This window comes from Phoenix dactylifera, chromosome 12 (genome assembly GCF_009389715.1).
Source record: "Phoenix dactylifera cultivar Barhee BC4 chromosome 12, palm_55x_up_171113_PBpolish2nd_filt_p, whole genome shotgun sequence".
Lineage (NCBI taxonomy): Eukaryota > Viridiplantae > Streptophyta > Magnoliopsida > Arecales > Arecaceae > Phoenix > Phoenix dactylifera.
Genome location: NC_052403.1, coordinates 3462061 through 3474575, shown reverse-complemented (window position 1 = coordinate 3474575; position 12515 = coordinate 3462061). Strand labels below are relative to the sequence as shown.

Sequence of the window (12515 nt, the reverse complement as noted above, 5' to 3'; positions counted from 1 at the left end):
CATGGGCACCTTGTTTCTAACACCAATTGGTAGAAATTGGCTGCCAAGTGATGCAAGATGACTCAGAATACCGCCCACCTAGCATATTTATGATAGAGCCTGTTCGAACCTAACAGCAAAGTCATTGATCCACATTGGAGTACCCTCATTGCAGACAGATGATGGTAAAAACTACAAGCAAGAAGCACAAGTGCACTACTGTTCTTCATACATAGAGCCCATATTGATCAGCTATGTGATTTTAGCAGAGGCCTCAAAATACTAGCAAGCCAAAACAACTGCAGAGCTGTCATTAAACAAGAGATTATCTGTGTGTATCTTTACAGCTGAAAGATGGTGCAGAAGATAAAAATTCTAGCAAAAATAGCAGCCACACTGGAATGAAACATTCTTTCTAGTTTTGAGAAGCAAAATAACCACATTATTTAAGATGAATGATTTCATGCTTGAAAAACAATCTTCAAACTAGGGGAACAATAAAAAAACAAAACAAGCCAATCTAATGGCAAAGCAAGCGACACTTCAATGCTTAATCCTTCTCAGGGAGGAAGCACACACAAAGGATCTTAAGCTGTCAGCAAACCACATGGAAACTAGAGGCCATCAACATCAGCATCCCAAATAATGGAATTGTTTCTAACCAAGTTTCAGAAGTTACTACAAACGTAACAAAAGTCTAGAGCAAGAGTTCACCTAGGCTAACTGCACCACCTGCGGTGCATCAATGCCGACAAGAAAGACTTGCCATCATCAAACCTTAGAAAACGACAGCAACAACTGAACATGCGGTCACATAGCTTCTCCTGCCTGGCCATGTGTCCATTAAGAAAACATCCTATTTGAACAACCAACGGCAAACAAATACTGAAGCAAGTCCCATAACTGACTTCAAGGAAATTCAGACATATGACATGCACGAGGCATGTTGTTCCATGGATACAAGTCGAGGCCCAATCCTTGAGCAAATGCAGATAACATTCCAGTAGGTACTTGCTTGTACTCACTGCAGAAATCTTCATCAGAAAGTGTTGCTGTGGCATCATTCAAGGCAGAGTGCTCGTTGGCAGCCTCGGAGTTCTCCAGCCAATCTGTCCCTTCAAGTAAAGCATCAGGCCTTAAGAAATCTGGACAGGGTGAAATGTCTCTATCTCCCATATTTGGGGTTGAAACAAGTTCATCAGCAGCTACCATGATATCCAAACCTGCAGGAACTATATCTGAATAACTTTGTCTCTTTAAAGAATGGCTTAAATTTAATTATCAAAAAAATGGCTTAAACAAATAATGCTTACTGGAAGGCGCTTTGGAAGGCGGAATCTCATCCGGTGAACCACCACTAGTGGGAGGGGTGCACTCACTAAAGACAGAAGCAGCAGGTCGGCCCAAGGGCGAAATTGGATCATTGTACTCTTCCCATTCTGCCTCGCAAAGGTTAAACCCTGAACTTTCTACCATGTCACCTTGTGTAACAGGAGAACTTGAGCTCTTCTCAGATGGTTGATTCTTGCGTGCCTGCGCCTCGTGAAGCAACGCTTCCAATAAACCACTGTTCCCTGGTGAGACACATTCAGATTGCACTGACACAGTTGCTGGAGGAGCCTGGATGTAGGTATCTGTTGCCTCAGGAGGTGGAGAAGGGCAAGCAAGCCAGCTACTAAGATCAGTTTCTGGATATTGGAGTGAAGGGAGCTCCAGCTTCACAGTCCCACCAAGGGGCCTGGAAGCAGAGAAATTGCCATTTAAGAGGGCATGGCTACCAGGGACTGCACCACCAAAAGGTACCACGATCTTGCTACTGGGTTCTGGATTATAGGGATAATCTAAACCAAAGCTCCGCTGGATCTTTTCAGAAGGCTCATGTGAATACTGCTCAAATGTAGGAAGTCCGTGAGAGACAGTACCATGAAAGCCAGGAAGTACTGATTCAGATTCTGGAAGCCGCTTCACACTGTTCCACGTTGGATTCATGAAGCTATAATTTTGGGATCCAAATCCCTGACTCAGCATGCTGCTCACTGAAATATCTGGAAATGGCGCTGCATAAGATAAAGCCCCTTGATCGGCATTGAATTTGTCAAATATAACATCAGGAAGATTGAAACTGTTTCCTTGCAAGACCTCATTGGGCCGTTTTTCACCAGTTCCATACTCAGTAGCAGTCCGACTTTGTTGATTCTTACTTGAAGCTTGGTGACACACATCAGAAGGATAAAGGGGTAAACCAGCTCGCTGGCGTCTCTTGATCCGGGTGTTCCAATAGTTTTTTATCTCATTATCTGTCCGTCCCGGTAACTGAGGAAAAATTGAGATGAGTTGCAGAACAACTAAAGAATATCCAAAAAAACTCAGTAAACTATAATCATGAACAAAATAAAAAATACCCAAGGAAACTGCCCAAAAGCATGCAACAAAATAAAGACTTATATGCAATCAAGAATAAACTGTGAAATAAAAATATTTCTTTTATGACATAATTAAGGAGGCTTCCCCAAATCATGGTTCAATAAACATCATTTCCATTTTTCGGCAAACCACATATATATCTCAAAATCTCATGTTGTGCTCAAACCAGCATATTTATTTCAGAAACTGATGAATCCTCTTATGTTCCTTTCTTCCATGTCTCAAATATATTATAGAATTTCATACGTATACTATGCATCCACAATTTTTCTTTCTTTCAATTTTTGCAGTACCATGTTTTCAAACATCAACAATTTTTTTTTTTTTTGATAAGATGAAGGTAAAAATACGTTTAGAAACATGCTCTAGGCCATAGTCAATTTTTTTTTCAGTTTGTAATGCATACAAAAATAAGCTCTGACAGATGAGCAAGGGTGGACTGGACCCTGGCTGCACATAAGACTGCACCTTAGGCCAGGAATGTATTAGTTTTGCATTGAACTGAGTTAGCAACCACTAGCCTGATTTTAGGTTGTATCAGATGGAGGGTCAGGAGCCCAGGGAAGCCAAATCTGATCCAGATTCGATCTTGACTCCAAAGCCTATCTTACCATCATAAACCCCCATTACCATCATAAACCCACATTACCATCATAAGATGTCCAAGTAATGAAGTAATTAAAGTTTGATTCCAAGCCCACGCTTTCGTCAAGGCTCTTTGTAAGGTCAAGTTCATTATGGCTACCAGAAGATAATTTTCAATTAGAATAGCATCCCACTACATGCATAGCCCATACCTATATCACCTGATCTTACCATGTCAATATTGTACATGGCCTGGCTTGATGTCCTATGGATCAGGCTTGTGAATGGCATAATTTAGGCTATGTCTAGTTCAGGACCAACATTTCAACCTCAATTTACAATGAAATGAAATTGGGTAGGATGTTTGACCGATGAGGATTATGACACCATAGTTCTAAGGAGGTATGGCGACTCCCACCTAGAGGCATCTACTTGTGGATTAGCAAGAAGCTTCTCCATAGCGATACTTATTATATAACATTACTCTAGATAGTCCTCAAATGGCATATGCCTTGTACCCAGTTCTCAAATAGCCAGCACTCCTAAATCAAGGTACTAATTGGCGCATAAGTGCAATAGTTTACCATATAACAACTATAGAGGAAGTTTTGGAATCCTTTTATGCATGGAACACCCAAAATTATCTCTTTTCAGGTTTAGTTTTGTTGATCAGTGGTACATGTGAAAATTTGCGTAAAAATCAAGAAAGAGAATCAGATACATGGCTTCTTTTTATTTTTATCTAAACACATTTGCATTGCATTTTTGTGATTTTTTAAAGATATTTCTAGTTTATTGTTGAAGAGTTTCCAATGAATCTTCTTTCATTCCTGATTTTTCAAAAAAATACTATAACCTACGTACTATGGATATGGACTTGAAACTGGAACAAGATCATTGTGATGGAGCAAGCAATACCAAATGCAGGCCAGTCAAGCCGATTCAAGATATATCCCACCCATCTCCATTGATAATTAAATCAACTCATACATCTCAAGCTTGATTCATTGCCAACCCTACTTACCGTGGGCCTTCAAGTAGGTGATCTGCCTTTCTCCCACCACAATAAGACATACTCCATCGTGATGGCAGTGTTGGAAAAGTCACACCTTGACTCCAAAGCCCAGAAAACCAAAGTTCGTAGGACAATCTTAATAACTCTAAACACAAGGCAGTCTCAATCACTCAGTGAGGCCAAGAATAGCAAACTAGGAATCAACATTTTAAATCCCATTGGATGGTGGTATCCCGATTTCTTCAAGGAACAAGGCATCCGGGACACAAGGCATCCTGTTGTCCTGGCCATTCTGACAACAGTCTTGGTCATGCATCCCAGCACATATCCTCCGTCTCTCTCTCTTTCTTCTTTCCTTTCTTTCTTTCTTTCTTTCTTTTTCTTCTTTCTTTCATTCTTTCTTTCCTTCCTTTCTTCTTTTTCTACCCACCTTTCTTTCCTTTCCTTTTTCTTTCATTTTCTTATCCCTTTCTTTATTTCTTTTTCTACTTTTTCTTCTTCTTTCTCTTTCCTTTCCTCCTTCTTTCCTTCATTTCTTTTCCTTCTCCCTTCCTTTCTTTCTTTCCTTCTTCTTTTCTTTCATTTTTCCCTTTTCTTCATCTTTCCTTACTTTCTTTTTCTCTCCCTACATGGATGGGTTTTGGAGTCTCAACCCTATCCCAGTCCCATTTTCTCATAGGAATGAGACGAGACAGCTAGGACACCCCCCATGCCGCCGAGACTTAAAACCTTACTAGAAATTAGCATTTAGCAAGTTGTGTACAAGAAAGTCCTAACCCTATCAGAGTGTCAATATAGAGACTAAACTGGTCCCCCAATCATCATCCTCAAAACTTGTTTCCTTGGCACAACAAAGTCGAGCCCAAAATTGGTGGAGGACAAGGTGGTCGCTTATTATAGCACCCTAAAAGCATACGTTTTCCATGACAAGAGTATGATGTATTGTCATCTACTTGTTACAAATTTCCCCCATAAAGCATACATATTTTTAATAGATTCACACAAAATAAATCTCTAACACTTCCTCAGCCAATGCCAACCTAATCACGGGCAGAGCTAGGAGAATTGGAGGGTTAAATTTCCCCTGCTAAAAATTCTAAAGCTTTATCACTATTAGCCATTAGTTGGCCTTCATGAAGATTTAAGGTCTGGCACTTTGATCAACCTTTAGATCTAAAGTTTTCTTCTTTTTTTTTTGATTTGTCACTGATCTTAGTTAAGAATATAATATAGCTCCTTTAATCAAATCAACTACTAAATGTAATGAAATCAAAGATACAATAAATACATATAAATATTAGAAAAACCAAAGAAAATAGAAGAGGAAAAGGACAAGAGAAGATGAACTTATTTGCAATTACGGGACTTGTAAATATGATAGAAATATGCAGGTAAATAATCTGTATTAACATCCAACTTATGACCTAGAGGCAATTGTAATTTGTTTTCAAGAGAATTTTTCTTTCTTGGATCCATTATCTTATATAAGATAATGAGTTCAATGCACATAAATAAATTTTTCCTTTGCCCTTTTTTATGGCCAAATGGAGAGTTTTTGTTTCTCTTCACCAGCAGTGATTTTCCCATTTATCATGGGCAAGTAGAGAAAATAGAGATGACAAAGAGCACCACATTTTTTTTCTTCTTTAACATCATATGTTCATGCTTTTGTTGTTATCTTGCTTTATTTAAAGAAGTGGAGGATGAACGAGCATCAATCTACTAACCATGTATTTTTGTTCAATCTTCTTTTTCTCCATTTTCTAACTCAGAATACAAGTATCTGATTTCTAAGCTATTCTCCTAGACATCCAATCATAAAATCATGCAAAAAATATACATCTCATTCTTATAGCAGCTGATAAGTTTCCCGTCTAAAATTAGTAGGCGGGCATAAAGATCTCAATTTAACAAGATATAGGAATATACTAAAAAGTCAAAAAGCATGCCACGGAATATCTAAAAAGGCAAATAGGTGAATTACTATCAGAAAGAAAAAATAAAATCTTTCACAAAAAATAACCAGCAACATGAGGGAGGAGATGCCATAAAATATAGTAATAGCAATGACAAGTACCAAAGAAAAGCAGTTGTGGTACATTAAGAATACATATCTCAAATTTAGAAATATCCGTAATTGGTGTCCCCTACAAAAAAATAAATAAGAAAGAAATCCTGGATCCACTAAAATATTCGAGCATGATAAAAAAGGAGGCATCCACAAAAATGTTTCCTTTTATGTCCATCATGAGTGGATGATAATTATTATTGGCTTGCCTTCCTTAATCATTTTGTAAGAAATAAATGAAGAGCTAGTATATCTTCCTCAACTATTATAAGTTAAATTATTATTTTTAGGAAAAAGATTGATAGACAAGCCCCTATTAGAGTTTGTTTAAAAAAAAGAGAGATCATACTAATAATAGAATAATTTATGTGCACAATTAATGTGATAATAAAATGATCCGATCTGAACCCAACAAAAGGCAAAAATAGCAATCCGGTGGACTGAGCCTCTATGTTAAACAAAGTAGAGAAATTTCGCCTAACCTTAAGCTCACAAAGACCTGATTTGTCGTTTGTTGTTTGCCACCATAAGAATTATCTATGGTCCTAATAGCTTTGCCATCCAAGTGTTGTGAATATTTCTCTATAACTACAATATTAGAGTGGAGATAATTGCAAAGGCATGTAGCATTTAATAACATATAAGTTAAATAAGGAACGTAGATGAGAGGAAGAACGGTACGAGATCAGCTGATCACAATGTAGCTCTTACTCATGACAAGATACTTACATGAGGATCAGAGCAGACACAAAATCTTAATCTCTCTAAAAATGATTAACCTAGTCATGATTGAACTAAAACATGCCTATCTCAAAATATTTAACACAATAAGATGGACTGTGTGTTTCTATTAGGAGGAAAACCTATCCATCAGTAATGATCAGAAGATATTTGTGTAAACGTGGATGATTGATAAATACAACCTTTAATAAATATTGCTCCAGTATTCATCCCCAGTGACTAAATTTCAGATAATACATGAACTGGCATCAATTCTACAAACTATATTATGCTTTATTCAATCGGATCAAAATCAAACTTTACTAAGACATAAAACAGCATACAGCATAACATTGATTGAATCAAAAAGCAAACTGAATGTACATGTGCAGCCATTCGAGCCCATTTGTTGCCCATCCTAGCATGGAGTTCATGATTGTATTCTCCTCTTCCAGTGTGAAAGCACCTTTTTTTGAGATTTGGTCTCAGATGGTTAGCCCATCGCAGACGACAGCTTTGTGCCACATCGAAACAGCCGCTGAGTGCTTCTGGACAGCATTCCAATTTCCCTCACCATGTTTGTTTGACATAATCAACCAAAATTGCATTCCTCTGCAGATGTCCATGGTCCCTTCTATCGAAAACTTGGCCTCCTCCTCGTCAGCGATCCCCCACTACTACCTTCATCAATCGAAGGCGAGTCAGCCTGGTCGTTTGGAACCATTCTGTTGTCGCTTCCATTTGTCGTGCGATTCATGTTCAGAACCTGATCTCAAAATATAGCTTGTTAGTCATTGAAAATCGTAAAGGCAGGGAGAGCTCAAGAAACTAAGGAAACCAACAACAGGGGACAGAGAAGGAAGTATTTTGCATAATTAATTGATGAACCTCAACAGAGACAAAGAATGGTTAAAGAAAGGGGCATCTCAATTTTTCAATCTGCAAGCACAACAGGAATGGATTCCAATGAGAAGAAAACAAAGATAAATAAGTAGTCAAAAAGCAACAGACCCATAAATCAAATTAAAACAGAATTAAAGGAATCAGGAAGCGCAAACAGAAAACAACAATTGACATTGAATTCTAGTAACTCCAGATACTGAATGGAAAAACAAGACAGGGAGAGAAGAACAACTACGACATCACTAAAATGATTAAAAACCCAGTTTTGGCCATCAAAGAACCCAAAAACAGGATGTCCACACTCCGCTAGCATGATGAGATTCTAAAGGATCTACAGAAACCCATTTTAACGAAAAGAAACCGATCCAGACCCGTTCTTTTTTGGGAAAAAAAATCGACATTAGAGAAACCAAAAGAAATCAGCATTTAAGACAATCCACATAAGGAGTAAAAAAAGAGGTTGGAATAAAAAAAGAAAAATCAAAAAATATTAATTACGTTCCCAAAATTTAGCTTTTGCTACCGAAAACCACCAGGGAAAACTCAACCCGAACTCCCCCTTCGAACCCTAACCCACTCCTCCAAATTCATCAAAAACAACAGACAACAAAAAACGAGCTTAAGTAAAATCCCAGAGAAATACCTCAAACAAAACAAGCAGCCAATCCCCCTATCCGATCCACCAAAAAACAGCCAAGGAACTCAAAACAAAGAACCCAAAATTCCCACTCTCAACCCCAATCTTTCCCAGATCAACCCTGAAATCCAAACCAAAAGAAATACCCCGACGCCACCATCAAAACTCCGTGACCTCACCGATCTCGCCCTCCGTCCCTCTAACCCAGAACCCAAGAACAGCTCAAAGCCTCTATATAAAAGAGCAAATGGCGGTGCCAAACGCGGTGGGATGGCGAGCAAATTCGAATCTTGGAAACCCCAATTCGCTGTCGATCCGACAAATTCGCGAAAATAAACGAGAAAGCGAAATGGATTAGAAATTTACCGAAGCCAGCTCAAAGTATGAAAGAGAAACGGAGCCGATCGCCTCGCTCGCTCTCTCTCTCTCCTCTCTCTCTCTCTCTCTCTCTCTCTCCAAACTCTCCCTCTCCGCTTTCTGCCCCTGGCCCGTGGCTTCGGGCGGACCCAATCAAACGCTACCCACGGAAACCCCCCCTCCCCAAACACGCTTCTTTATATAGTTTCCTTTTCCGAAGCCCTCCCATTTTCAAACTCTCCCCCTTTCACCACAACAATACCCACCGGCACCGGATAGCTAAAAAATATCAACCGTCTGATCACCTGATAATCAGTCAGACTTCCATTGATTGGGACGGTAAGATTTTGTTGTCTCTACTTAAGCTAGTAGGGCTGGCGGGCTACCTGCTTCGATTTTGAATTGGCATTTGAAGGACTTCCGTGCGTGCACCCGGAAAGAAAGCCAGAGTGGGAGGCACGGGGTCCACAGGATGGAGGAGCATTAGTGCGGCTTTGGGTGACGTAAGTCAGGGCCGGGAGGTTGTCGTGCTTTTTTTTGGCCCGGATCGAAATCGCGGAAGAATCTGGGGGCAGCGAGTCTCGGGAGTTCGGAGATATCCACGTCATGCGAGTCTTGCACACGGAGAGGATTTTGTATGTACCAAGGTTGCAATATGTTTTCGAGTTTAATTGGAAGCCGTTGATCGAGGGGATTTTGTCGGAGTATTGTACGGTTCGGATCTGGAGTGTGCATAAGGGAAATTCAAAAAGTGGACGGATATGATATCTGTTTTTGGTGTTTAAGAACCAATCAAAATGAGACGCTTGTCACATTGCATGTCATTATGAGCTAACTATGATGAGGATCCGCTTAAATACAGAAAAAACTGGTGAGCGATAAATGGGCGGTAGAAATAAATCGACAACAAATTTCAAATAAGTATATGGAGATTAGGGTTGACATAAGCTCTATGAAGTGATGCGAGGAAATAGCAAAAACGTGATTAATTCTGACGTCGGATGAATAAAACTTAGAATGGATTGTAGTATATTACATATTTCAAAATATATGTCATTCCTAAGAAATGTTATTGACTTAATTAAAATATGATAACGTACAAAGTAATGCACAAAATTAAGAGATACAAGGTAAAGATTTTTTTATACAATCAATAGAATTAAATATGCTGTGACGATACATGGCATAGCAGTAAGCTATAGTTATGGGAGGTAATAGTGCACTTAGTATGAATGTACTGCAAATAACTTAAAAATAGACTAGTGCTACCTGGTTTTTTTATATAAGAAATCCATATAAAAACGTCGCAAAAGTAACAAACTGTTAATAATAAATAAAAATTGAAAATGGATGAGTGATGCATGTTTTTTAATGAAATAGCCGTCATTGCAGAAAAATCATTGTGCATTTAATTGGAACATGATAATGCATAACGATAGTTTAGAACAAAGTAGTGCACAAGATTAAGAGATATAGTTGCTAATCTCATGTGAGTCAGTTGAAAAGGTTATGTTGTTGTGCCTACTATACGGATAAATTGGGGGTTCTAGAGGATAACAAAATAGTTACTATGAATGTACTGTAAGGAATATAGTTATTTGGCATCTTATGCGACATAGTATGCCCGAAATTTTATTTAAATGGACAAGGCGGATGTTCCTCACCCACTAGGCCAGATTTTTTTTTTTTTATTTTTTTGTTGTATTCATCTACGTTGGGGTTGATGGAGTGGGTGTAAAAAAAAAAAAAAAAGGCTAAGGGTATTATAATGAATTTATAAGAGGCATTTTCCATATACAAGAATCACATAAAAGTATTACAAAAATAAGGAGATCATGATGGGAATGGAGCAAAATCTGCAAATGGATTGTGGAATGTATGTTTGTTATCAAATAGCTCTCGCCGCAGAGAAATTAGTTGTGCTTTTAATCATAAAGGATAATCCATAGAGAGAGCTTTACAAAAAGTGGCATTATAATATTAAGAGGGATATAATTAACAAATCTCTTGCGAATCAATAAAAATTGTATGTTTATCGGTGCATGCTATATGAGTAAATTGTGTTTGTAGAAGATAATGGCGGCAGTTAATGTGAGTGTACTTGAAAGAAACAGGTTTAAGGGTTATCATACGAAAAATTGGACTAACAATGCTCTCTTTTTTTATATTATATAGTATACCTTTTTGTGAGATGTCTTTTTCAGAAGAGTTGTAACTTTTCAAAGAAAATCGTTGGTTTCTGGAAAAGTGAGGTATTTCGAAATTTACGTTATCTTCGGAACGGGTCTTTTCCATCTTCCGGATTAGGGTTTTAAATAGACTCCTCCAAGATAATTTAATCAAATGCCCAATTCTCTTTCTTACTAGAGTCTATCTTCCCATCTTTCGAAAAGTTTCTTCCACAAGATAGATGAGTTCTTTCACTTTTAAAGTTTATACTTTCTAACTCTTTTATTTCTGGATAACTAAAGAGTTGGTCGGGTCAAGCCTCCCCAGCGATCGTACTCATTAGAGAAGGATTGAGCTGAACCGGATTGTTGTACTTTTGGGGACGAGGATCGTCGTAGACCTGCACGTAAGGGCCGAATCACATTTTTAGAGCAGTTGTATTTATATGCCTCGATCTAAGCAAGCTCTTTTCAATCTTCTGATTTATTCTAGTAGAATATTTCTTGTAATATGTTTATAAAATAAAGATATAGAAATTCCTAGGTAATATTTTAATAATAAAAAAGATATATCACACACCTCGATCAAGACAGGTTTTTTTCAATCTTCTGAATTTATTCTAGTAGATTATTTCTTAATAGTACCTTTATAAAATAAAGATATGGCAATTGCTACGCAATATTTTCAACAATCTAAGAACGTGATGTGATTATACAAGAAATTGCTATTTGATCGTTTATCAAATTTAGTTAATTACATTGGACTAATTTGGTTTTAATTACATAGAATGAGAAAGCTGTATTTTTTTTTTTTTTGTAAAAATCAGTCCTTTTGGAAAGTCTTATTGCTATGAAAATTATGCAAATAGATTTTTGCAGCTTTAAAAATCGTACAAAAAATCTTCTGCATATTTAAAATCTTTGCAAAATTTTCTGCATCTTAAAAAATAATACAGAAATTATCTGCATATTAAAATCTATGTAGAAAATTACTCCAGCTTTAAAATCCATACATTTTCTATATATTTAAATTTTGTGCAATCTATTTTCTATAATCTTTAATTTCTGTGTAGAATTTTCTGCATCTTTAAAAACCATGTAAAAAACTTCCTCACTTTTAAAAGTTGTGTAGAAATTACTGTTGCTTTAAAAACTATGCACATATCAGCTATGCTCAAAATATATACTACTGCTTTGAAAACATGCAAAAATTGCAAAGTTATGTTACTTGTTATATTCCTTGATGTGGTTATTAATTTCATTGATATTATTGCTCTTTATTATATTTATTTCAAAACCTAAATCTAACTCAAAACCTTATGAATCAAAATAGTACTAATAAAAGAAGAGCCGGCATATCTGGATTCATCATAAATTCATAAGTTAACTCAAAAGAGTAATGCTATTCCCTTAAAATTTGTCTAAGTCTAAAAAACACTTGGCATATCATTTAACCAAGAATTTGTCTAGGAGTAGAGTCCTAGATTCATCGAGGGGGTGAGGTTTAAGCCCATATTTGGTCATCGAAGTGGATACTTAACCTTTGTGATTGGAGATTCTATAAAGAAAGTTCAAAGTGGTAGAAAACGAAACTGAATACTCTAGGAGGATTACCTATGTGAGAATTGTTGTATAGGCTTTGACTAGGGTTTGGGCTAA

At 37.2% G+C, this 12515-nt stretch overlaps 1 protein-coding gene across 6 annotated transcripts; it reads right to left on the bottom strand.

Moving 5' to 3' along the window:
* Positions 1-376: 376 nt before the first annotated feature.
* On the bottom strand, positions 377-8851 carry LOC103705001 (transcription factor GAMYB-like). Of its 6 annotated transcripts, none has more exons than XM_017842248.3 (5): positions 8698-8851; positions 7680-7730; positions 7176-7557; positions 1293-2292; positions 377-1211 (listed from the first exon to the last, which is right to left on the bottom strand). In XM_017842248.3, the coding sequence occupies exons 3-5, from the start codon at positions 7206-7208 to the stop codon at positions 889-891; spliced, it is 1356 nt and encodes a 451-aa protein (XP_017697737.2). In that variant the 5' UTR covers positions 7209-7557; positions 7680-7730; positions 8698-8851; the 3' UTR covers positions 377-888. The 6 variants fall into 6 exon arrangements, with proteins under 6 accessions (XP_017697737.2, XP_038988250.1, XP_038988249.1 ...); XM_039132322.1 differs by lacking the exon at positions 8698-8851 and adding an exon at positions 8338-8689; XM_039132321.1 differs by having other exon boundaries at positions 7176-7730.
* Between the last annotated feature and the right edge of the window lie 3664 nt (positions 8852-12515).

Coding starts and splice junctions, on each gene's coding strand:
- LOC103705001 (XM_039132321.1), bottom strand. CDS start 7,208: ATGGGCAACAAATGGGCTCGAATGGCTGCACAT. Junction 2,293..7,175: donor GGGCTCGAATGGCTGCACAT/GTACATTCAGTT, acceptor ATTTTTCCTCAG/TTACCGGGACGGACAGATAA. Junction 1,212..1,292: donor GCCTTCCAAAGCGCCTTCCA/GTAAGCATTATT, acceptor ATTCAGATATAG/TTCCTGCAGGTTTGGATATC.